Source organism: Rhinoderma darwinii, chromosome 1 (genome assembly GCF_050947455.1).
Source record: "Rhinoderma darwinii isolate aRhiDar2 chromosome 1, aRhiDar2.hap1, whole genome shotgun sequence".
Lineage (NCBI taxonomy): Eukaryota > Metazoa > Chordata > Amphibia > Anura > Rhinodermatidae > Rhinoderma > Rhinoderma darwinii.
This window is the reverse complement of record NC_134687.1, coordinates 480,944,404-480,971,842: the sequence shown is the minus strand read 5'-3', so window position 1 is coordinate 480,971,842 and position 27,439 is coordinate 480,944,404. Positions and strand designations below refer to the sequence as shown.

At 40.5% G+C, this 27,439-nt stretch overlaps 2 protein-coding genes across 6 annotated transcripts in view; one reads left to right on the top strand and one right to left on the bottom strand.

The window, feature by feature from the left end:
* The window catches only part of P2RX4 (purinergic receptor P2X 4), a 64,884-nt gene extending 51,672 nt beyond the window's left edge, over positions 1-13,212 (top strand). The window contains exons 11-13 of the mRNA XM_075834487.1: positions 5,428-5,526; positions 7,503-7,576; positions 8,826-13,212. Of these exons, the coding sequence (XP_075690602.1) occupies positions 5,428-5,526; positions 7,503-7,535 (132 nt within the window). The 3' untranslated portion in view covers positions 7,536-7,576; positions 8,826-13,212. The remainder of the gene's footprint in view (positions 1-5,427; positions 5,527-7,502; positions 7,577-8,825) is intronic.
* Positions 13,213-25,882: 12,670 nt separating this feature from the next.
* CAMKK2 (calcium/calmodulin dependent protein kinase kinase 2) overlaps positions 25,883-27,439 on the bottom strand; it is a 111,051-nt gene continuing 109,494 nt past the window's right edge. For 4 of the 5 annotated variants that reach the window (XM_075834453.1, XM_075834460.1, XM_075834473.1 and 1 more), the window contains exon 16: positions 25,883-26,223. In XM_075834453.1, the coding sequence (XP_075690568.1) occupies positions 26,151-26,223 (73 nt within the window). In that variant the 3' untranslated portion in view covers positions 25,883-26,150. Of the gene's footprint in view, positions 26,224-27,258; positions 27,291-27,439 lie in introns of all 5 variants that reach the window. The other variant, XM_075834478.1, reaches the window with a different exon arrangement.

Here is a 27,439-nt window from a genome sequence, read left to right as displayed (position 1 = left end):
AAGACTGGGATAACACCCCTAGACTTGACACCCCAGTGGCAAAAATTTCAAAAACATTCCTTTCCCTTCGAGGATCTAGGCTCCTTGTCTGATCCCATTGATAGAAAGGCCGACTTCTATCTAAAAAAGACTTGGGAAGCTTCTATGGGGGCCTTTAAACCGGGCATTGCAGCCACATGCGTGGCCAGGTCTCTAAAAATATGGCTCGCACAATTGGAGCTTCATCTCGAAGATAAAACCTCTAGGGATCAAATCCTATCCTCCCTTCCAATGCTTTCCAAGGCCGCAGACTTTTTGGCGGATGCCTCAGTAGACTCTGGATGCCTTTCTGCCAGATCAGCAGCCCTGTCAAATTCCGCTAGACGAGCTATCTGGCTAAAAACCTGGAAGGGAGACGCTGGGTCAAAAGGAAAGCTGTGTGCTATTCCCTGCTCTGGAGATGATCTATTTGGGCCCCCGCTAGGTGACCTACTATAAAAAGCGTCCCAAAACGCCTAATAGCAAAAGACCTAACCTTAGGGGAGAGTATTTTAGAGGCTCTATATTCACAAGAAAAAAATAAGGGCTTCCTCTTCAGGCCTCAAAACGACCCTAAAAACAGATCCCAACAATGACGCCAAAAGTTCCATGGTGGGGGGTCGTCTATCCCTGTTTTTCAAGGATTCGCAGAGAATATCAGCAAGACCTTGGATCCTAGGGATTGTAAAGACAGGGTACGTGCTAGAGTTCAGAACTCATCCCCCAGACAGATTTCTTCCCACAAGGCCCCTAAGGGACCCGGAGGAGCAGGAAGTTTTAGAATTAGAAATCCTGTCACTTAAAGAAAAAGGAGTCCTAATTCAGGTCCCAAGGACCGAGACCAGTCAGGGCTTTTATTCCACTCTCTTCCTGTTTAAGGAAACCAGGAGGAAGACACAGGGTCATAATAAACCTAAAATTTTTTTTTATCTTTTATCTCCACTACATAAAAATGGAGAGCATTGCTTCAACCATAGACCTCCTCTCCAGGGATTCTGTGATGGCATCACTAGACCTGGAGGACGCTTACTACCACGTACCAATATGCTGTTTTCCTCAAAAATATCTGAGGGTAGCAGTGTCCCTCAAAGGGTCTTTACTTCACCTACAATACAGAGCCCTCCCCTTCGGCATTTCACAAGCCCCAAGGGTATTCTCGAAACTAATAGCCGAAATGACCTCTTACATCAGGACAAAGGACATCCTCCTGATCCCATACCTGGACGATTTTTTAATAGTCGCAGAAACATCTCAGACCCTGACCCAACAAATAGAGAGTTCGCGCTATACTAACGAGGTTAGGATGGAACATAAATCTAAAAAAGTCCAACTTAAACCCATCAAACGGATGTGTATTCCTAGGAATTTTGCTAGACTCCTCCAAGCAGATGTCCGTCCTTCCTTCCTTCCAGAAGGGAAAATCAATCCCCTGATGGACAGTCTCAGAACTATACTTAGACCATACAACCTCTTTCACGAAGGCCATGTCAGTCCTAGGCCTCATGACGTCATGCATCCCAGCCATACTATGGGCTCACTTTAGATCCAGGGCTCTACAGTGTGACATTCTGAATCCGTGGGACAGGAGCAGTCTCTCCCTAGACCAATCCCTACACATCTCATCCGCAGCCAGGCTATCTGATGGTGGTTGAACAGAGAGAACCTCATTGGGGCAGTCCATGGACTTCAACCCCTACTTTCAATATTACCACAGATGCGAGTCCTTGGGGGTGGGGAGCTCATTACGACTCTTTTTTTTTTTATTTTTTTTTTCTTCAGGGTCAGTGGGATCAACAGACCATACAGAAATCCTCCAACTTCAGTGAACTGGCAACAGTTCTTTAGGCCATGAAGAAATCCATACCAGCAATTTTGGGTCGGAGCTTAAAAATCTATTCCGACAACACAACCACAGTGTCTTATATAAATCGTCAAGGGGGCACAAGATCGGCCTTGCTGATGGACTTCTCTTCCCAGATATTTTCTCTTGCAGAGCACTACCTGTTGACCCTAGCAGCTGTCCATCTGAAGGGAAAAGACAAACCGGTGGCAGACTTCCTAAGCCGAGAAAGGCTACGCCAGTCAGAATGGTCTCTGAATACGATAGTATTTCAGAAGATTGTTCTCAAATTGGGGATCCCCTAAATAGATCTATTTGTGTCCAGGGAAAACAAAAAGACCAAAAGATTCTTATCCCTAGACCCCTCAGAACACGCAACAGCAGTAGATGTATTCTCCCAATATTGGAGTCAAGAGAGGGGCTATGCCCCCCTAAACCTTCCAAGAGTAATAAGAAAGGTCAGGGAAGACCAGGCCAGTGTGATTATTAATCGCTCCCTTCTGGCCAAAGAGACCATGGTTCACGTGGTTAAAGAAAATGTCCTCAGACCAACCGTGGATTCTCCCGAACATACCAAATCTCCTATACCAGGGCCCAGTAATTCACCGTGAGATTCAGAAACACCATCTGACAACCTGGAAACTGAAAGGATAATCCTTACACAGAGAGGATTCTCAGTCGGTCATATCCACCCTGCTAGCTAGTAGGAAAGAGGTTACCTCAAAAATATATCTGAGAGCGGGGAAAGCTTTTTTGAATTTTGCAGGCAGGGTCATTAATCCTCTAACAGAGCAAGATATCCCTCTAATATTGGATTTTCTCCAGGCAGGATTAGATAAGAACCTTACACCTAGCACGTTAAAGGTTCAGATATCTGCATGAAGTTCCTTTTTTTTAATGATAAATTAGCAGAACACCCCTGGATTAAGAGATTCCGAACAGCCTCCTGTAGACTTAAACCCCAGATAAGATCACCAGTTCGTCCATGGAACCTAAACCTCATTCTCCAGGCTATGACAAATCCAACGTTCGAACCACGAAGACTCTATACCCATAAAAATGCTGACACTTAAAATGACATTCTTGTTAGCCATTACATCAGCCCGTAGAGTGAGCGAGATTCAGGCCCTTTCTGCCTTTCCTCCACATACTCTACTATTAGAGGATAGTCATCCTAAAAACCTTACCAGGATTTCTTCCTAAAGTGGTCTCTCCCTTCCATTTAGACCAAGAGATTATTCTTCCCTCCTTTTGCGACTCCCCAAGGGAACAACAGTTTAACTGCCTAGACGTAAGGAGATACATAGTCCAGTACCTAAAGATCACCAAGGCACGAAGATCTTCAGAAAATTTGTCTGTCCAGTTTCAGGGTTCTAATAAAGGTTCGGCAGCCAGCAGAGCCACCATAGCAAGATGGATTAAACAGGCCATACATTTAGCCTATATAAATCAGAAACTCCAACCTCTAGAGTTCTTCGGAGCTCACTCCACCAGAGCTGTGTCCACTTCCTGGGCCGAGAGAACAGAGGCATCCTTAGATCAGATATGAAAGGCTGCTACATGGAGCTCTCCTCACACCTTCCTCAAGCATTGGCGATTACAACTGCATACAGCCTCTGACTTGGCCTTTGGTAGAAAATAATACAAACTGGGGTCCCACCCTAAATACTGAATTATATTGTTCAACTCCAGGGGTGTTGTCATAGGTGAAAGGGTAAAAGATTACTTACCGGTAATTCGTTTTTCAAGAACCTATGACATCACCCCTCTGCCACCCTCCCTATTTCTTGTAGCATATAGAGCCCTTATAAGGTAAATTGCCAACATGAATACAAAGGTATTCCTTGTAAATCCAGTATATATGAAGGTGTGAGGTAATTTTGCAAAACAAAATAATAAAAAAAAAAATATATATATATATATATATATATATATATATATATATATATGCACATATACACTAAATGCGCATCCGGAGTTCTTCCTAAAGACTGGGTGTGTCCCTTTTTATATCCTCAGGTTTCCTGTCCAGCGGATGGGATGTCTCTCCAGGGGGTGCTGTCATAGGTTCTTGAAAAACAGATTCTATTATATATATCTAATCTATCTTTTTCTACGAAGTCTTATACTATCTGTATGTACTAAGGGTTTATAAAGTTTTATTGCTTGTGACAACAATCAGCTAATGGGATACCAGCATTATTAGATCGTCTTATCCTATTTTTCCTTCACCGGTGCATATTTGTGCAGTTATAGTGCTTGATATTTGGGTACGTTTTTTTTCTGTGTTTGCTTATTTTATATACCCATTGTGCTGTGCATCCATTCACCCTATTTGTACACTATATATATTTTACATCGGAACTTGGTCTTTCATACTGACACTTATACCTTCCCTTATTATAGATTTTCACATCTGTGGTTTGTTTCCTGCATTATATTACAGTATTGTGGTCTTTTTGGGTCTTTAAATTTTTTTATTATTTTGGTATCGTATATAATAAAGATTTGATTTTTCATTTTTCACTATTTAAATGGAGTGTGCGCCGTTTATTCATGTGCTCTCTTTCCTCTTAATTACGCTTATATCTCTTGCACATGCTTGCAGCACCCCGTATATATCCCTATTCTATTTCGTGTTGCCCATACACTTCAGTTTCTCTCAAGATTCCATACAGTGGCATCAGTCCCCTTTAGGCTACCATGTTAAAAGTATAAGTTTAACGTATAGTTGTATTTTTACTGGATACCTGTGGATAGAATAGTATAGACTACTACACTATACAGCAAAAAATGTATACTCTATGTACATTATACAGCCTGATGGTGGCCAAAAGAACACTCTTTTGGCCTCCATTTGTATAATGGGAGTCTATCGGTACACTTGACGCTCAGGATAAAAAAAAAGAAATAATCATGCCCTATCTTGGAGCATTTTCTTGGAGGCAGAAAGAAACCTCTCCCGTTCATTTGGAGAATTTTATTTTTGACGTGTTTTTTGTATTCCGAAAAATGCTTAAACATCTTGAAGGAAAACCTAGCACTTTTTATATACCCTTTGACAAAAATATTGATGTTTTTGACAAATTTATTCAGCTGTTGCTTAGTTCTTTCTAGTTTCTTAGTCTCTCAATTGAATGGCCAATACAGCAAACACCTAAATAGTATATCTGCCAGATAATGCCATAAAAAGTGGTGATTTATCACTGCATAACTAGGTAAACTTGCCGTTTGGGCATCTGGGAAAAATAAATGACAACCCTGGGCCCTGAGGGTGCTCTAATGACAACCATATTGGATGCCAAACATCTTTCGCAGAATCCGATATAATGAAGTCCTAGCTAAATAGAATATTTAACAGCTTGACAGAAGAGGACTCCGAATATGGCCTATCTGGCAGTACAAGATTTTTTAACATGTCAAATCAATAAAATTTACAATGGCGACACTTATCGACCATTGAAACGGTTTCATGAAATCGCGTTCATAACTGTAGTGTGTAATCCAAGCTTTAGTTTTTACATTCTTGTCTCCCTTTTTAATTCTGTACCTTTTTTTTTTTACTTTAGGCTACGGTGCTGTGTGACATTATTATTTTTCACTTCTTTAAGAAAAGACATTATTACAGAGAAAAAAAATATAAACATGTGGAAGACTATGAGGAATTGGTAAGACGTTCATCGCTGCATTATTTTATACTTACTGAAAGTAAGACCATCCAAATATCTATTCCCCCCCCCCCCCCCCCCTGTATTACTTTGTTTGTACTGAGATTACCAGAGTAGCTTCTTTTAGAGGGGAGGAAAATTCCATCTAAAAAAAAAAAAAAATGGTAGGCATCTGAAAATTACTTCTTTATCTTTCAAATTCACATGGAAAGACAGCCTGACATTATAATAATCTCTGTGCTGTATGAGCGGGATCTAATTCCTGTGAGTAAGACTGGGGCGGCATCATGGTGGCGATTTGCATGGCTCCTGTTCATCATATATAGATAACCAGGTCCTGTACCCGAGAGCTCTTCTCTATCAGGACATGCAGGCAGTCTGTTAGCCGTAGGGACGGGGTCATGGACATGGGGGTGTCATTGGAAGCTGGTCTGTCAGCACAGAAAATATTGAACGTGTAGTCCCCCCTCCCAGAGAACGAACTGGATTGTTGATAATGTAGCTCTTGCTATAAACATTCATAAACTACACAAAATAATAAACGTGATGAATGGCACAATTATTTTACTTGCCAAATACCCTTTTCTGTTTTAAGGTGGAATTTTAGTTTTACATTTTCACCATGAGGTCCACCATCTAAGAGTGCGACCCAATCTCTCTGATCCTAACATCACTAAATAGTAATCTGATCCGGTTTTAACCATTTTCCTCATACAGACAACAACATTCCCTGATATTTGGGGCTCTGCTACATCTGCCTGACGGTCTCCATTTCCGCTCTACAGTCTCTTTCCCCTGGCAGTATTTTAGTCCGTATTCTGCTTCAGTAGCTGTAAGCCAAAACCAGGAGTGGATACAAAACATGCAAGAGGAGCGAATCTTTCAGTTCTACTTTTTCTCTGTGTAGGTTCCGCTCTCGGTTTGGGCTTATAAATACGTCTAAATACTGCCACTAATACTGCTGTGTGAAGGAGGACTGAAGTGTGTGTTATATCTGTGCAGCTTTCAGTTTCTAGAATCCCCTTTTTTCCCTTGCTATGGAAACTGATGGTATTGGGATTCCTCACAGATGGACAGTTTCTTGGTATACATACTCAGAAATGCTTTCGACATAACATGTTCGGGTATGTTCACACACTTGGCAAAAAACATCTGAAAATATGGAGCTGTTTTTAAGGGAAAACTGCTCCTGATTTTCAGACTTTTTTTAAGCAAACTCACATGTTTTTACAGACGTTTTTGGAGCTGTTTTTCTATATAGTCAATGAAAAACGGCTCCAAAAAAGGCTCAAGAAGTGACATGCACTTCTTCGCGGGCGTTTTTTTACGCGGCCGTTTTTTAACGGCTGCGTAAAAAATGGCCCGTCAGCACAGAACGCCGTTTTTCCCATTCAAATCAATGGGAGATGTTTGAAGGCCCGAAAAACGGCTGAAAATAAGCATTTGACAAATAACTTGCAATTAAATCTAAAATTGCCAAAATCCAGGCTGCAATGTTTGCTCTTGAATAAGCAGAAAAGTGACCCAATTAGAAAAGAAGTAACCGAGCCCAATTCCTGTCTGTCATTTATTTTGCTTTTTGATGGTCAGAATAGTGTTGTATGCTGCGATTTTCTATCCAGGAGAAAAACCAAAGGCCTGATGTTATAAGTCAATGTGGGGAAAAAAAATTAATCCAGCCTGTATCCTGTGAAAACTGAAGTCATGGTGCTATGTGAACAGAGCCTAAGTGATATTCACAGACTAATCAACTAGAAATACAAAGTGTATTTACAGTGTAACTTAAAAAATTCCCAGCAGGGCCATATTTTGTGAAATGCGAGACTGATAAAGCAATGGCAGAGCTACTACTGAATGGAGTGTATGATTTTAATCTCTGTGTGATGTTAGGGGTTCATTATTCCAGTTAGATCATTAACTATGCTAGTTGTATCATTGTCAGTTTTTTATATATAACACAGTGATTTTCATTGCAGGGTGATAATGGAACATATGGACCAACCCCTTAAAGGGAATGTGTCGCGACTGAAATATATATATATTTTTTTATGTAAGTTACTTATTTTTATTATATTTTGTACGTTTTTTTTTTTTTTTTTTGCTGTATTTATTTTTTCTTCCACAAGGTGGAAAGTATTAAATATGAAGTAATAATTTGCCATGTTTTCCGATGTTGGCCACCAGAGGGAGCACTTCCCAGAATTACAGCAAGGTGAATCAGAGAGCAGCCTGACCTACATCTGCTGTAAATGTGAGAAGGAATATCACCCCCCTCCCTATTTTTGGCTACAAGCCAGGAAAAGGTGTCTTCAAATTGCTCTGCATTGTCCGGCTCCCACTTAGGGAGTGTTTTTACAATGGCAGCTGGTACAAGCTATAGGACACACCAAATGGCTAAGAACGATGAGTCAAGAGGGAAGACCCTGTGGTGAATGACTTTTCAGTTGACTGGTTCACACGGCTTGTATTTGACGCGTTTTTTGGGCGCATTTTACGTGCCAAAAACCGCATAAAAAAACGCTTGATTACGCTTTTCATTTACATAAATGGTAAAGCGCGCTGTTAGTACATACAACGCACTTTTTTACACACGCGTTTTAGAAAACGCGTTGTGTAAATAAAGGTGTCGAGTCCATTCCTTTGAACGTAAAACACGCCAAATGTTCCCATAGTCAATAGGAGTCCTAATTATGCGCCAAAAAACGTGCAAAAGCGCACACAAAATGCGTTGAAAAAAGCGTCAAACGCTTGATTTAGCTTCCCATTTACATCAATGGGATAGCGAGACGCTAGTTTTTTATGCAAGCATTTTTAAAAACCGTGTGGCGTAAAAAAGAAGCGTTGGATCAATTCTTTGGTGCATAAAATGCGCCAAATCTTCCCAGAGTCAGTGGGAGTCCTAACTACGCACCCTAAAACATGCAAAAAGCACACACAAAAATCGCAAAAAAAAAAAAAGAATTGTGCATGGCCTATAGAAATTAAGGCCTAATTTACACGAGCGTTGCGCCTGTCTCGCATCCCCCATAGATGAGTCTATGGAGTGATGCGTGAAAAGATAGGACATGTCCTATTTTCCCACGAACCCTTCACACGGGCCGTTGAAACAACGGCTGTGTGAACGGCCACATTGAATTACAAAGGTCCATGGGACGGCCGCTGTTTCAACGGCCGTCACACGGATGTTTAACACGCTTGTGTGAATTAGGCCTAATTGGTCCGTGTTATCCGTTAAAAATGGATGCCACACAAGCATTTCACTGAAGTGTGGTTGAGGCCTAACTTTATTTTTTTTGTAGGTTCCGCTGGACCTATTGGACTACGTCGTAGATTCGGTGGACTACTGCGATCTACGGTTTTCTGTGATCTAAGGAGCAATAATACATATTTATTCAGTTGTTCTGAAATACAACAACATGTTTCGTTTCAATATTGGCTCTCATTCATAAATGACTCATCACTGGCCTTGGATATCCTCAACAAAACATTCCACTACACTGGTTCTTATGGGGGCAAGCAAGGTGATGCTGGTATTTTATGTACACAAGGGCCAATCGGTGCATTTCTTGTAATAAGGGACCTTTTCTGGGGGTTTTTTTTTTTTATAAATTGTATATGTATTTTTGCATACAAATCACGTTTTGTAACAAACTTTTATTTAAAATTTTGCTCCATTTCAGTTCTGCAGTTTGTTACAAAGTGATTTGTATGCAAAAATACATATATTTAAAAAAACAAAAAACAAAAGAACAAACCTTTCCATAGCCTTCAAGGTTGCCTTATTTTTATTGGATGTTTATTGTGGTATATAAGTTCATTGGACATTTTAGGGCAAATGAATGTAAAGCCATGATTATAGTACTTAAAGACTATGTAAACCTTTTTCGTTTTTGTTTTTTAAATTAATTTAATGTATGTATTTCTGCATATTTAAACATTTTTTCTAATACATTTTTTGATCAACTTAGATTTGATTGGCTGTCAAAGGCACACAGGGGCTGCTCTCAGCTGAACAGTCAGTCCAGCTTGACTGAGGGGTTTGGCCTGCAGTGAGGCTATGCAGCTTCTATGTAAAGTGGATACATATAAGCTGCATCTCTAAAACTAGCAACATTTTTAATAAAAAAAAATATATATATATAGTAGAAGTGTCTTATACATACATGGAATAAAAAAAAAATTCAAAGGTTTACATAGCCTTTTAAGAATTTCGTTTTTGTTCTTTTTAAGGCAACTACTACCAGTAGTTACTATGGAAACCACTTTTTTTCTTTGAAAACTTTTCTAAAGCTGAGGGAAATTTCACATAATTACTTTAAAGGGACACTAGCAAAACTAAATGTAAAATATCTGATTTTGTTTTAAAGAAACCACTATATATTTGTGTATACATGTGTGTATTTTTGTAAATTTTGAGATGCATTTTTCTATATACCATTGTTCACTGTTCTTCAACATCCTGGGTGTTTCTGCTATCCCTGTTTAGCTTATTGTCTTGTGTGTTTTTGATCTTGAGTATTTCAATGAGTAAAACCCTCTTTAGGTACACCTCATCCTCCTTTTTTTCTTATATCCTCAACGTGTCCTGTCCTTTATATTGTTTATAAGTTCCCCCCCCCCCCCCCCTCCCTTTCACTTAAAGGGTAACTAAACTTTTGACATGTCAGTGCTTGGACCCCCACCGATCAAAACTTCTAAGCCCCCCCACTAAACGCTAAAATTAAGCAGCAGAAGCGCAGTCGACTCCTATTGATTCCGTCGAAAAATCGGAAACCTGCCGGAATGGTGAACGGAGACCATTAGCGAAGTTTCCGTCACCGTTGATATCAATGGTGACTAAACGGAAGCTGTGGTTTCACTTTCCGTTGCGGGGTTCACCCGACGGAAACCTCCGACGGAACCCTGGAACGGAAAGAACGGTGATGTGAACAGGCCCTAATACATGCATAGTGTTTCTGCAAATCACTGTGTGGTCCTTGTAGTCGCCTCTGCAAAACCCCAACTTATTGCCATGTAGGAACATCTCTTCGATGAGTCCGGAAAAGTCATAGTTATGCCACTGCTTCGTATTTATATGGTCAATGTAAAAGCGCATGGGGGCACCAATCTAGTAACCAACTGGCAGAAAATATATAAACCGTGTGCTCACCTTTTAAAACCATTTTACTGTTTAGATATAATTGGCATTAGGCTACGTTCACACTGCGTATCTGTCCTCCGTTTAATGTACATACCGGGAAAAGCTCCCAACGTAAATGTTAAATGGTGGCTGTGCCCAATGCCTAACATTGGCATCAGTCAGCCATAGACTAATATCGGATCCGTTTACTGCATACATTGTGAGCTTTTTCATGAAGGATCTGTTAAACGGATGACATTTATAGCGTATGTGTGACTGGTGCCACTGTTATGCGTCCATTTAGCATATCCATCACCCATAGGCAATGATGGCATCTGTTTAACGGATACGTCATAAAAAGCTATTGAAAGCCCATGATAGCTTCCAACATGTGGCATCTGTTTAATGAATGTCAGCAATAGGCTAATATGGTTCACGTTTAACAGATAAATGTTTGTTGTTTTTTTTACTGGATACTACAGGATGGAATAGCGTGGTCTTCTACAGCTACGCTATTCCATACATCATTTTTTGTAGTATACTGGCCAGACGGAGACCAAAAGGACACTATTTTGGCCTCCGTCTGACTAATAGACCCCTATGGATAAATTTAGCGTGTACATCAGGAGCTTTTCCGACGTATGCAGGGATAAAATTTGCTGCTATAATCCAGGCAGAGTGGTTTATTAGCATCCCCTTTATCTACTTCCCCTGCTGATTTGTTATTGGAAACATATCCCTATCAGCATAGCTGAGCTACTATCATGCAGTTAGTTCTTCCTACTATTATACAGTACCTGCTGTAGAGACACACACTTCCTCAGTATGCAAATCACCACATCATCCCATTTATCATTTGTTCCATTATTTGACATTAGTTCTTCCCAGTCTATATCCTGAATTGCAGCCCTCATCCTGGGGAAATTGGCTTTCTTAAAATTAAATGTTTTTGCCCTCCCAGCCTGCGTTTGTTTTTTACAGTATAGATTAAATGTAACTATATTATGATCACTGTTACCAAGGTTTTCACGAACATTGACATTCCCAACAAGATCTGTATTAGAAATGACCAGATCCAACAGAGCTTCACCTCTAGTCGGGTCTTCCACAAACTGGCCCATAAAATTTTCCTGCAACAGGTTGAGGAAATGTCTCCCCTTTGCAGTTGAAGCTGAACCATGACACCAATTAATATCCTGGAAATTAAAATCTCCCATTATCACTACAGTACCCGCCTGTGCAGCCTGCTCCATCTGTTTATATAGCTGAACTTCCATCTCCTCAGTTATATTGGGGGGGGGTCTATAGATTACACCAAAAGTAATTTTTTCATTGTTGACCTCCCTTTCTAGTTCCGCCCACAAGGTTTCAACCTCCTCACAGTGAGCAGGTTAATTGTATGTTTTTGTAGCAAAAGATTCAGGAGAACTTGTAATTTTATTTATTCAAACCTCTGCGTGTTCTGGGCTTATGGGTTTAGTGGGCGGTCCTACTCAGTGATTGACAGCAGTGGCGTAGCTATAGGGGTCGCAATTGTGACCGGGCCCTGAACCCAGGGCCCCTGTTACTATAGTAACTGACAGTACTTACCTTCCTGGTTCCGGATGGCAGCAGAGGTCCCGACATCACAGCACTGTGCGCATCGCATGATGTCAACGCTATGCGCCACGCACAACATCGTGATCCTGGATGGAGTCAGGACAGAACTTCTGCCGCGGATGAAGAGGAGGGTAAGATTAATATCCCTGTCTGCTGAAGCTGATTGGTGGGGTCCGACTCCCGGGAGCCGGCCAATCAGCTGTTTTGAAGGGGCTGCAGCACTCGTACGAAAGCTGATGCCCCTTCATTCCGGTCACTTGCTCACACTGAATCCGTGTCGGCGATACACAGTGTGCTGCAGCCCATTCAAAACAACTGATTGGCGCGCTCCCGGGAGTCGGACCCTGACACATCAGCTATTGATGGCCTATCCTGAGGATAGGCCATCAATGTTTAGGAACTGGACAACCTTTAAGCCTACGATGTAGCAGACATAGAGGGCCAATTAGACAGGATCACAGATTGGCTTAGATACAGGGCCCAGCAGACAGCATCACACGGTAGGCTTAGAAACATGGCCCATGTGTGATCCTGTCTGATAGGCCTTGTATATAAGCCTACCACACTATAGGTTTAGATACAGGGCCCCAGCACACAGTAATCTTATACTGTATAAGATTACTGTCTGCTGGACCCTGTATCTAAGCCTACCTTGTGATAGGCTTAGATACAGGGTCCCACAGACCGTATCACACATGGGCCCTGTATCTAAGCATAACACGTGTTACTATTCGTTCTTTGTGTTTTCTTACAGATTCGATCGTTGGCCTGTCGGATTCCACGACTACTTGATTATGGCTTTTTTTTATTATCAATAAAATGGTTAATGATGGTTGTGTGGGTTTTTCATTTCAATAAAATATTTTTTCTATGTCCTTGTGTTTTTTTTTTAAACTATATTACTACCGCCTTAGTAATGGCCGCCGGCTGATTGACAGCGTCCATTGCTAAGGCGGGGCTTAGTGTTAGTCGGTGCAGAAGCTAACACTAACCCCCTTTATTACCCCGGTACCCACCGCCACCAGGGGTGCTGGGAAGAGCCAGGTACGATCCAGTACTTGACCATCTGTAGTGATGGTCGGGCAATGGGGCGGCCGCAGGCTGGTACCATCAGGCTGGGAAAGGCCAGATACAGTGGCCCTGCCCACCCTGCTAATGCTAGGCTGCTGCTGATTTATTGTATCTGGCTGGTTATGAAAAATTAGGGGGAACCCACGTAATTTAAGGAAAAAAAAATAAAATAAAATTATTTGAAAGAGCGATGTGGGGTCCCCCCCAATTTTCATAACCAGCCAGATACAACATAGCATCAGCAAGCGGCATTACCAGGGTTGGAAAGGCCTGTTTTTGGCCTTCCACAGCCTAATACTACCAGCCTGCGGAGGCCCCGATGCCTGACCGTCACTACAGATGGTTGGGTACTTGTTCGTACCCGGCTCTTCCCAGTACCCCTGGTGGCGGTGGGTCCCGGGATAATGATGGGGGTTAGTGTTCGCCTCTGCTCCTGCTAAGATTAAGCCCCGCCTTAGTAATGGAGGTTGTCAATCAGCCAGCGGCCATTACTAAGGCGGTAATAAGAAAGTTTAAAGAAATACAAGCACATAGAAAAAATATTTTATTGAAATAAAAAAACAACCCCCATTAACCATTTTATTGAGAATAAAAAAACGCGGTCATTGAAGTCGTCCTCGAATCCGAAGTAGTCCAACAACCGAACTTGTAAAAAAACACAAACACACAAAAATAATTAGTAACACATAAAAAAGCAAAACAATTATTATTCTTACCTTTCCTGGGTCCAGCGCTGGAGCTGCAATGTCAGCAAGCTGGGCCCTATATCTAATCCAATCATGTGTGATACTGTCTGCTGAGCCACTGTATCTAATCCGATCATGTGTAATACTGACTGCTGAGCCGCTGTATCTAATCCGATCATGTGTGATACTGTCTGCTAAGCCACTTTATCTAATCCTATCCATAGTTTATAGGGTCATAGTGCTATAGATATTCTCTCTCTCTCTCCCCCTCCCAATAAGAACTTTTGCATCGGGGCCCATCAGCCTTCCCTGTATAAGTGTGAATATAGAGAGAACTGTCCATCCGTGTTTGGACCACCCACTGGACTCCTTACCCAGAATGAGCAGAGGTTTAAATGAATAAATTACAAGCTCCACTGAATCTTTTGCTACAAAAATATACATCAAACTGCTCACCTACTCCTGCTTTATAACATGCTGCCCGCATATTGGTTGGCATTTTCAATGTGACAGGTTCCTTTTAAGCTCTGTGAAAACATTGAGCCAGCAATGAATGCTGTGAGGTTTCAGCTCTGAATATAAAGTATGCATTACTTATGTTGTACTGATCAGAGATACAATTTATTTAAAAGTTATTTAACTTTTAATGTAGATTAATTATATTTGTAAATTGTAAAATCTTCAGCTTTTACCTCCTATATAGATGTGGCCCTTTTTTTTTTTTTTAATACTTTCTTTTGTGTTTTTTTTTATCTCTTACCCACCTGTAAGCATTCAAGTAACCAATGCAATACACTGTAGTTCATGATTTAATCTTTCGTTATTTTAACATCATTTTCCACCATGGACAGACATCAAAGGATTCCAGAGTTATATCCAGGATGGGAAAAGTAAAGTTAACTTCAACTTATCGGAGTGGTTGGAAATTCACATTTTCTAAAAATATCCAGCTATCTAAACACAAGAATTGAAGTAATGAGGGGCATATTGGTATATTTTTGTAATAAAAAAAGAACCTATTGCAAACTGTGTGTACGTGTGGTGATTCGGTGTCATTTTCCTGTTTGTGAAAGTTTGATCCTTGTTTTACTGGTTAGGCAGTCTGATAAATTACCGGGTGACATTTTAATTTTTGCTTCTGCTTATTTAAAACAGACAATTCAATCCCAAAGTTCTACTTTAGTGAGCAGCCTACTCTTAGGCCATAATGAGCAAGTGATTCTTCCTTTTTTTTTTTTTCCATTGCATTTCGAATTTATTTTTTTTTAACGTTTTCTGTCGACCTAGCAATGTGAGTTGTTCTTTGCGTGCTGTTTTTTTTTTAATGCCACCATTTTTTTTTTTATTACATTTTTTTTATGTTTGGTATATAAAAAAAACAAGCAATTCTGCAATTCTTTTTTGGGTCTTAAATATGCAACGTTTACCATGTGGTATAATTAGCATAACTTTATTCTGCGGGTCATAACTATTAGGGTATGTTCACACACACTAATTACGTCCGGAATTGACGGACGTATTTCGGCCGCAAGTACCGGACCGAACACAGTGCAGGGAGCCGGGCTCCTAGCATCATACTTATGTACGATGCTAGGAGTCCCTGCCTCGCTGCAGCACAACTGTCCCGTACTGTAATCATGTTTTCAGTACGGGACAGTTGTCCTGCAGCGAGGCAGGGACTCCTAGCATCGTACATCACTATGATGCTAGGAGCCCGGCTCCCTGCACTGTGGTCGGTCCGGTACTTGCGGCCGAAATACGTCCGTCAATTACGGACGTAATTAGTGTGTGTGCACATACCCTTACGGCGATACCATATTTATTTATTTTTTATTACTTTTGCACAATAAAAACACTTAAGAGCCATAACAATTATTTTTTTATTGCCAACATAGCTGTCTGAGTGCTTTTTTTATTTGTGGGATGACTACGTTTTTATTTGCACCATTTTGGGCTGCATGCGACTATTTGATCGCTTCTTATTGCGGTTTTTGAAAAGCGAACAGAAAACAAAAACTCTGGCATTGTTTGTTTTTTTTTATGGCTGTCACTGTGTCAATCTAAATAGCGTGATCGCTTTATAGTTCAGGTTGTAACGGACACAGAGATACCAAGTATGTGCTGTTTTTTTTTTATATATCATAATAAAGCATTTTGTAGAGGGGAAAGAATGGGTTTTTCCTTTCTTTCTTTGGTCCCACGATCGTTTGATTGCATTTGCAATACACTACAATAGTTCTGTATTGCTGTGTATTATGCCTATCATTGTAAAACTGCCAGGCATTCTATTAGGCCCTGGCAGACCTTGGGGCCTTTGTTAGGACTGGCTCTTCCCAGTACTCCTGGTGGTGGTGGGTACTGCCTTAGTAATGGATGCTGTCATTCAGGGAGCGGCCATTACTAAGGCAGTAGTACTAATTTAAAAAACACAAAAACCCTAGACACAACACTCGTTAACCATTTTTTTGAAAATAAAAACTCAGTCATCTAAGTAGTCTGAATCCGAAGTAGTCCAACAGCCGAACCTGTAAAAAAACAACAACAATTATTATATGTACTTTACCTTCCTGAGTTCGTGACCGCTAAAGGGATTATCTGAGGACCACAATTGCTCTGGATTTATATTTCATTTTGAAAATAAGTCAATTACTAATGTACTTTCATTTTTAATAATGCTAGGCTGCTGCTGCTTTATTGTATCTGGCTGGTTATGAAAAATTGGGGGGACCCCACGTAATTTAAGGAAAAAAATAAAATAACATTATTTGGAAGAGCGATGTGGGGTCCCCCCCCAATTTTCATAACCAGCCAGATACAACATAGCAGCAGCAGGCAGCATTACCAGGGTGGGAAAGGCCTGTTTTTGGCCTTCCACAGCATTCGTTAAACCCTGGCTCCCCTATGAGACTACCAGATAGAGAAGTGTGATTCGTCACTCCACAGAACATATTTGCCCTGCTCCAGAGTCCAGTAGCAGCCTGCTTTACATCACTCCATTCAACGCTTGGCACGGTGTTTGGTGATGTAAGACTTGCATGCAGCTGCTCGACCATGGAAAAAAAATTCCATAAAGCTCTCGATGCAGTTTTTGGGCTGATGCTATTACCAGAGGTTTAGAACTCTGCAGTTACTGAGTCAGCAGAGCGTTGGCAGCCTTTATGTACTATGCGCCTCAGCACTCGATGACCCCGCTCTGTAACTTTACGCGGTCTTCCACTTCGTGGCTGAGTTGCTGTGGTTCTTAGATATTCCACGATCAACTGTGAGTGGTATTAATGCAAAGTGGAAGCATTTAAGAGGTAAGAAATTTCAGGAACTGACTTGATATAACGGTGGCATCCTATTACAGTACCACGCTGAAATTCAGTGATCTCTTTAGAACGACCCATTCTTTCACAAATGTTTGTAAGGGTATGTGCACACACACTAATTACGGACGTAATTCGGGCGTTTTTGCCCCGAATTATGTCCGAAAAATGCGCCTCAATAGCGTTGACAAACATCTGCCCATTGAAAGCAATGGGCAGATGTTTGTCTGTTCACACGAGGCGTATATTTACGCCCCGCTGTCAAATGACGGCGCGTAAATAGACGCCCGCGTTAAAGAAGTGACCTGTCACTTCTTGGGGCGTAATTGGAGCCGTTATTCATTGACTCCAATGAATAGCAGCGCCAATTACGTCCGTAACTGACGCGGCGTTCAAGCGCCTGCACATGCGGTTACGGCTGAAATTACGGGGATGTTTCCGCCTGAAAACATCTCTGTAATTTCAGCCGTTACAGACGCTGTCGTGTGAACATACCCTAAAGGTAGACTGAATGGCTAGATGCTCAATTTTATACACCAGTGCCAATGGAACTAAATGAAACTGCTACATTTAATGATTAAGAGATGTGTCCTGAAACTTCTGTTAATATAGTGTATCTTCACAAAATCACCAAAACCGAGGAGAACAAGAATCTCTGGTTTTAAGTACCAAGTTTATATGTAACTATTAAACAACATGGGTTAGACATCTTGAAGTGTGTATGCTCAAACACTATATATTCCCTGGAAGTACATAATATTGACAATGTATAAGGCCTAGTTCACAAAGTTTTTTGACAGGCAGAAAAAAATCCGCCTCAGCAGATTTTCAATTCCCAGCATTTTTAGACATTTTTTTTGCTGAGTTTTTTTTTTTACCCACGACCATTGAATCTACTGGGAAAAACTGTGGGCAAAAAACGCTCAATATGAGTGCCACAGTTTTTTACTTCCATTGATTTCAATAGGATGTCAGAGGCAGAAACCGCTCGATGAAAGGGCATGCCGATTTTTTTTCCTTGAACGGCCTGAAGCTGCCCGGGGGAAAGAAAGAAAGAAAGCCTTTACCTCCCATTGAAATCGTTGGGGGCGATTTTTTCAGTTTTTTGGCACGGATTCTGATGCGGTTTCAGTGTCAAAATCAGCGCCAGAAAACTATGTGTGAACCGACCTTGTGTGTCCTTTTACACCGGCCCATTTTGACGGTAACAACGAGCGCTGATGAACGAGACAGCTCATTGATGTTTGCTCCTTTCACAAGTAATTTATGGGGACGAGTGCTCATTATTACAATCGCACGTCACCATGCATTCCTATCATGACGGCAGTTTACACGGAGATATGCTGCTGACAACAATAATATTTTCTGCTGCAGAAACTATACGATCAGCCGATGAATTTGCTCGTTCATCGGCTGATTGTTGTCCCGTTTACTCAGGGCAATGATCAGGAATGAGCGTTCATATGAACGCTTGTTTGCTCGATCATCGGCCCATGTAAAAAGTCCCTAAGTCCTACCTAGTATCTAAGCCACGATTATCTTCATGCAAATGTAGTGTAATGTAGACATGACTTACCTGGTACTGTATTTAACGGGTAACCGCTGTGTTTAACGTGATGTTCCTTTTAAATCCCTATATTCTAACAGTGTCTGCTGTAGGTAACGGAAGTCTGTTTTTCAATGCAAGTTTATGAGATCCTCAATGTGAGTCTCATAGACTTGCATTGAAAGACTGACCTTCGGTTTCTGAAGTAGATGCTGTAGGATTTTGGTTGTCACAGTACAGATCATGTGTTTCCCATAGTGGCCCGGAACGGAGTGGGGTCCCATGAAATACAGCACCAGGTAAGTCAATACACATGACTACACTACTCTGCATTATATTTGCAAACAGTAAGGGGGGGGGGGGTTACCTCGAGTGCATCTTTAAAATTACAAGCAATCATGATAAAGGTTTAAAATATGGTTGAACTAGATGTTTTCATAGAATTACAGTATCTATTATATAATCACATCTGACACAGGAAGAGAGCGTCCATTTATTTTAATGGTGATAAATACACAGTATTTAAACATACAACCTGTTAAAATGAAATGCATAGTAAAATATAAGAGTAATGCAAGCGTAAAAGACATCCAATAAAAAAAGCTACAGTCAAATATATTTTTATCAAATATACAACTTCAATCAAATATTGGACAGCTAACATCACTAAAGCTTGTGACCCATGGTGCAAAACTGTAATATTTTATTTTACAAAAACATTGGTGCAACCCTTACAAAAGCATATAGAAAACATGTAAGTAGATATTAGCAGCTATTTGTGGGCATTTAACCCTACATTACACATCTGCAGATATTTTTATTACCATGCAAGAACTAACAAATGTATCAAACATACAGATCTATACTTTTCAAGCCTGATAACTACATCAATACAACAGCTAATTTATACTGAAATAAAAAATATCTAATCCATTATTAATGTATACATTTTTTTAGTAAAATAGACACTAGGAAGAATATTCCTGAAAGTTGCAAAGTATAATCTTTTGGCTTTTTGGCCAAACTTCACAATACAGCAAATTTTCTCTGTAAATATGAATAATATATACCCAAGATCAAACGAGAAATCTTCTGGTACAAAAGTACATCTGTTGGGTGAATCTAGAAAAGCACAACATCTATAAATGGCTTGATAGGACGTGGCGTTACCGGTTTCCATTGCTGCAGACTTGTGCAGTGTCCGCATAGTGCAACAGTTTACTTGAGATTGGTAAAATGGCTGACTTTAGAATACAAAACACAAGAAGCCTATAAAACCACTTCTGTACAGAGCACCCTCCAGAATACAACACACACAGATCTATCTACTACTCATTCATCCCAAGTCAATGTCTTACTTAGTGGTGGATAATAGTATACGTTAAGCAAAGTCAATGTATGGCATTTTTGCCCCAGCACTCTAGGTACAGTATGTTACAACCCAAACATCCAGTCTATACAGTATTCCAAAAGAAACAGAAAGATCCGGAGTCTTAGAACAGGTAGGTGACCATTATGGAGTTACAAGAAAGAGGCCATAATCGATCTGGACCTAAAATGTGTTCTGAAGTGGAAACACATGTACAAGTAAATATGTAATGTACTTTAATTCATAGGTGATAAGTCCATGCAAGTGAGTTCATAGGGATTTAGGGTATGTTCACAGGAGGTCATTACGTCCGTAATTGACGGACGTATTTTGGTCGCAAGTACCGGACCGAACACAGTGCAGGGAGCCGGGCTCCTAGCATCATAGTTATGTACAACGCTAGGAGTCCCTGCCTCGCTGCCGGACAACTGTCCTGTACTGTAATCATGTTTTCAGTACGGGACAGTTGTCCGGCAGCGAGGCAGGGACTCCTAGCATCGTACATAAGTATGATGCTAGGAGCCCGGCTCCCTGCACTGTGTTCGGTCCGGGATTTGCGGCCGACATACGTCCGTCAATTACGGACGTAATGACCTCGTGTGAACATACCCTAACTGTTCAATTTTCTGCACTAAATGTTAACCAATTTAGCAATTTACACTGCTGCAAAATTATGTCCCTGAGCCAAGTAAATGACCAGACAGGTTTTAGTACATTGGGGTGGGGGGGGGGGGGGGGTTTAATCCTTTTGCTGCCGGAACAATTTTCACCCTTTTGACATGAACAAAAAACAAATTGGAAAATGAAAAATTGTTATATTATACCCCCATATGCATCTATTTTCTGAAAGTAAACACCTGACACATCGTGAAAATGCCACCTAGCACTTTACGATAAGGGACGCCATCATACAATTTTGTATCAAAGTCCAATGTTTTGTAAAAAAATGCATACAAATTGCATTTGTGGCTAAAAGTCTGACCAAAGCCGAGCCTAAGAGGCACAATATCTCCTGAGTCTGTGCATGTGGGCATAAGTCACATTTAGGAACTCTGAACTTTTATTTTTAGAAGAAGTGAAGGGATCGAAAATCTCCACAATGCAGATGCCGGTAAACATCTGAGCCTCACAGTTGACAAATGTCCTAATCAGGTACAAGGGGTGATAACACGTGCAACTGCTCATCCTCTCACTCCTTTACCCCCCCCCCCCGAATGTGACATGCAGAGAGCACATCTACTCTCTGCTTGGTAAGAGAAGTGACAACGTGAAGAAACTTTCCCGTATTCCCCCCCCCCCCCCTGCGTTCACTGGAAGCCGATAAACAAGGGAGATAACAGCAAGGGTATGTTCACACGGCTGATGTGTGAATCAGAAATATAGGAAGCTGATAAGAGAATAAACACAGATTTTCTACCGCTCAGTTTGCCGTCCAAGAAATGTCCTCAGAGGATAACCCTTCCCCCAGCTTGTATGGGTTGTTATCGGAATCCTAAATTGTGCGTGTTGAATTCTCCTGAGTCTTGTAGTTCTACAGAGAAGGCATCGGCTCCCCGACACTAACCCCTCCAAAATTAAAGATCTATACCTCGAGGATGTAAAATAAAGAATAGTGCTACACCTGTGGTATATACTTCACTCCACACTGAAAATTTTTATATTTTGGAAGTATGGAATAAAAACAAAGCATATCGATATATAAAAACCATGCGGTACGCTAAACAACTGTTGCCTGACCCTGGAATAAAAACAGTGTGGAGTGAAGTATATCCCAGAGGTGTTGCGCTATACTTTAATTTACATCCTCAAGGTATAGAACTCCAATTTTGTGGGACCATCGGAGGGGTCAGCATCAGGGAGCTGATGACTTCTCTGTAGAACTACAAGACTCAAGAATTCAACATGCACAATTTGGGATTGCGAACACCCACCACATACGGGCTGGGGGAAGTGTTATCCTCTGAGGACATTACTTGGACTGCAAACCGTCTGAGCGGTAAAAAAAAATTTGGTGTTTTTTTTTTTTTTTACTCATTTTTGTGTTGTGGATTTCACCTCTTTTTACCTGCTCCGGTTTGGACATTTGTGAAGTGCGTAAAAGGAAACTTGTATTTTTTGATTACAAGAAAACTCAGCATCTGAAAACCAAGTATTTTTGAAGCAGAAGTGTTTTTTAAGTGTTTCTTCAAAGCGTTTTTGGCATCGTCCATTGGAAATGTTAAAAATCTCCTTCAAAAACGCCTCAAGAAGTGACATGTCACTTCTTTTTTACGAGGCGTGTTTTGACTCTGCTGTTTTTTGGAATAGCGAAGTAAAATTACGCCTCATATGAACTATCGTTTTTTACAGTTGAAAACAATGGACTTTTTGAGGTGTGTTTCGAAATGTAATAAGACTGTTTTACGCTCCAATATGCGCCTGAGAATGAGCTGTGTGAATATGCTCTAACAGGCTGTAATCTTCCTGCACTTGCAGCTTGTCCCCTCCATCTAGACACACAGAACCAGGACTTTTCATGCTGCTCCCTGACTTCAAACAAGTGCTGCGCCATGAATATTGCGCCTAGAAAAAGCCTGATATCATTTAAAAGCTAAGATTATGGCCTTTAATATGTTACCATGTGATTTCTAAGCCTAGCCCCAATACTCTAGCTGCGGCAAGCGTTTAAAGTCAAGACATATTACATGAGTCCTTGGCAGTGAGAGGGTTAAGGGCTATACATTTTTTGAGATTATACCATTTTTCTGTGATATATGGGGCTTATGGCCCATGCACACAGCCTGTAAGGCAGTGTACGAAGCTATACAGCCTCCATGTTCTGCCATACAGGCCCTGTTGTACTCGACTGCTACCGTGGTTAGGTTTATAGCTCATGGCCACCATCAAAAGAAAAACAAGCAGAGGAACAAAACGGGAATGTAAGTGCCCAAAGCACCAAGTTATCCACAAATCACATGTTTACTTTCATATTCAAGTGCCCATAGATGAGGGGAGCCGGACTGGTTGATATAGGTAACACTGCCGCTCATATGTTTTGCTGTGTTTTAACTACCTGTGACTGTTTTATGTGACATTCTTCACATTGCAAATCACGTGGTAAATTGCACCGGATGTTCCAGAGATACAGGTAATACTTCATAGGAGTAATATCAGGGTTGTAACATGTAATCTAGTATATAATACAGGACACTGTGCATCTATAATACTCTGGATATATTTAACCTTCTATAATACTACATTTCAAAGCAATAAAACTTCTTGAAATTAAATGATACAGATTGATTAAACAAATGCAAATCTCATTTATGTTAAAAGTTCTTCATTTCAAGGAGGTAGTGGTTTCTAGACAGTGTGCTGATAAATGAGATTTACATGAAAGTGGTAGACCCCATCTGTACCCATTGCGTCTTTTCTCTAGCTTTGCTACCCAGACGAACAGTAACATTGTAATAGGATGTTAGCTGGGGATGGGATGTTAGCTAAAACACATATCCATCATCACTATCCTCAAAATATTATGTGTGCCCTCCAACGACCTGTGCAAGGTGTCATTACATTCTCCAAATAAGAAGCCAAGAGTCAAACATGAGGCTCGTAACTCATAACCAACTATAAATGAGCTACAGACGGGTTTCTGACCCTTATGTGACCACTTCTGATCTTTTATAGATGTAATGAAGCCATAATAGAATTGTTTAGGCAGACTATGGTATTTTCTGAAGGTTTCTATGGATGGATTGACACTTTGGTGTTTTCAAAGACTTTTATTTAGTCTATATTATGAGAAGATCCAAATAAATGGAAGGAACACAATGTATGAAGAGGATGATGATCTACAAGATGGATCCAATCACACAGAAATCCGACACAATGAGAAGACTGAAGATATACTGGAGAAATTCTCTTCAGATGGTCATCCAGAGTGGAAATATAATACCCCTAATGGGTGTCTTATTGGAGAAAGCTTTTTCTAGTAGTCTAAAAGACATTGCTCTATGGGATATAAAATCTGTTTATATAGGTTTTGGGAAAACGATCATTATAAAATTCAAAATTGTTTAAAACTATTAAAAATGCTATAGCTCAAAAAGCCTTTCCCTTCAACTGTCTTTGTTTTCCAAAATGTCCTCATGCATGATGTGATACTTACATTACACTCATGGTAACCTACTGTGGAAAAACAGAACTGGCACAATAACAGGACGTCCCGAGTCCAAAAGTGAAGTGTCCTGAGGTGATACTGCATCAGCCCACACTGCCTGGAACTTCTATAAAAAGTAGTGCACTATCACTAAAGAAGGGGTTATTGAGGACCCCCCTTACAGGGAAGACTTATAATACAGCTTTATGGTGGAAGAAATTACCACGGGCAATTTAGAAAATTAGGTATGGCTTCTGCAGTTCTAGCCATGGTCTAGGGAAATTTGAAACATGATACAATATATCTTGTGCCAATTTTGCACACTTGACTTGAATACTTTTTGTTTAATTGCGGTTGCTTTTTTTTTTTTTTGCATTCTTTATATAACGGTTGACAACAATGCTGACGGAATACTGCACTGATAACTATTATCTAAGCTCATGTATTGTCATAACAGGACCAGTCTGGCAATAATACACTAAAGAATATTTATGGCAATCGGTGGCAAAAAAAAATAATCTGTAACAGTTACATTCTATTGGCGACTTCCAGTTGTGGATCCTTCTTCAGGTTTCTATTCCTGTAAATGTCTCAGATTTATGTTCATTTAGATTGCTGTCCACTACCTTATTCCTGTGTGGAGAGATCATTGATTTAAGCTCCAAGCCTGCAGCCCTATGTCCACATATTCCATCGTGTGGTCTGGCAGTTCAAGCTAGTCCTAGATCTAAATCACCATCCACATCCATGTGCACAAACATACTAGCTTGGATAGTGGTTGTTAGGCAGAGGAGATTCGGGCGTGATATATGGGTCACTGGGACACCGGAGTAGTGAAGCTGCATGCTTTGGGCTTGAACATTAAATTAATATCTCAACAGGAACAAGATACGGACATTTAAGTTTTTCTCATTTTTAATATGCAGTAAAGAGGCTTCTATATAACGCTTTACTGTCAGAAAATACGTAGTATATTCCTCTGCTAGAACCTCTTTCATTTTCATCTTTGTTATAAACAGTTTTAATACAGGAGGCTCACTATTCTCCTGGTAGAAGTACATATAGTACCACTAAATTGCCAAATGTCAATTAAAATTTTGAAGCCTTACGGAATATGTTGGCACTACATAAGCAGAAGTTGTTGTTCTTATTTTAAAACTTTGCACTCTACCTACTTATATTTTGTCACATTGCTGCTGGCTACCAAAAATGGCACCAAAATGTCAATACATGAGGAGCTGTAATGCTTATTCTAAATATGTAAAAAAAATGTCAAAACCCCATCTTGGGGGTAAAAAAAGAAACCCACTTTGGCTAATATTCAACTGTCTGCCTAAGGCAAAGCCTTGAGAACCGACTTTAACAAGATTCCCTATTCTTAAATGAGTCTCTTCAGTGCTCCCTGCACCATGGTCCCCACATAATACATGAATGTACTGTAAGACCATTGACTGTAAAGTGCAAGCCTTATGGGTGTACACGGTGTGGGTAATATTTGGCATCATTAAGACATATGCTCCAAGCCACTTGAATTTATTTTTTTTTTGCAATATATAATACAAGCACCTTCTGGAGATCAGTCTTCATGAGTCCTCTGGAAGAATGAGCCCATAGCAAAGTAACTGATAACGTTTAACAACCAAGGCAGAACATTAAGGTCTTTAGCGCATGCAGCAACATAATGTGCATAAGTAGCATGCATGGTTCAGTTTACACATGGTGTTTTCATATACACACACCCAAGTCATAGATGACGAAGCCCGAGCCATGTCACAGAAGATACCATCAAGATAGAACCTCGTCCTCTCCTAAATCTTGCAGATCACTCTCTCTTAGGCTTTCATCACTGCCTTGAATCCTGTAAAAAAAATCCATTGACAAGGTTATGATTCCACAAGGAGCATGTTATTCTCTATACATGTATGTGCTTATGCACTGATCCATACCACATATACATTTTCTTATGAGGAAAAGAACTATGCAAGAATAAATGTAGCAACACATGATACAAGAGCAACAGAGATGTGGCATGCCTGATGAAGGCGGCGAGTGGTAGATTCAGCGGGCAGAATAGTTTGTTTTCATTGCACAGAGTTTCAATTACTGGGGCTACCCCCTGAAGGCAGGTATTTTGGTCAGTATTTGGGATTTGTAACACAGAAAAGGTGCAGATCTTACAATTATCATTTGATTTTTTTAGGCTACACTCCTGGTGTTTGCTTACAAATACTGAAGCAAAATACTGACCTAAATACTGTAATGTGAAAGTGGCCTTAGGTTGTTTGCCTAGGGGGGTCAGGAGCCGTAGCCATGGCAGCTCCCATATGAAAGGGCTTGTCTGTGATGAGACAACCTATTTATGTTACATTACATGCCAGAGGGACAAATTTAATCTAAACGGTTTTTCTGGGGGTTAAAAGAAAGTCAAATTTGGTAGCTGCGTACCAGATAAAATAAGAGATATGCACATACACATACTCGCCTCTTAAACCCTCCACCAGCTTCACCAGTCCAGTAGTCCCCCACTGGTTACTTTGCTTTTGCGATGACTGGACAGCATGTCATCACTGAAGCAAACTAAACCGTGACACGCAGCGTTGGATTTAAAAGGGGAGTACGTATATATTTGTTATTTTAGAACACAAGCAACATAAAAAGAATTTTAAAGCCAGAAAAAAACTTTATTGGGACTGCTATAGAGATCTATATCTATGAGATATCCCCAAATCATAACCTGTTGGGGGTACTTGAGGACTGGAGTTGAGAAATGCTGATTTGGAGTATATATAAGGTGATTTAGCACTCAAGTTGTGTAGCTTAAGTCATGCACGGCTGTGTTAGCTAAAGTAGAGATTGTTAAGAAGGTGGAAAAAGGTTTGTCTGCTCGTGTTACCTTTCATGGATATACTCCCTGACTTGGGCTTTCTGAAAAGAAATAAAGTTTGAAATAATGGGTTTAACTGGGAAAAATATTGCCTTGAATTGGAATTGACTGCTTGTTACCATAGACACACAGACTATCAAAATGAACATTCATTATGGACTCTAGCAACCAAATTATCTGTACATCTATG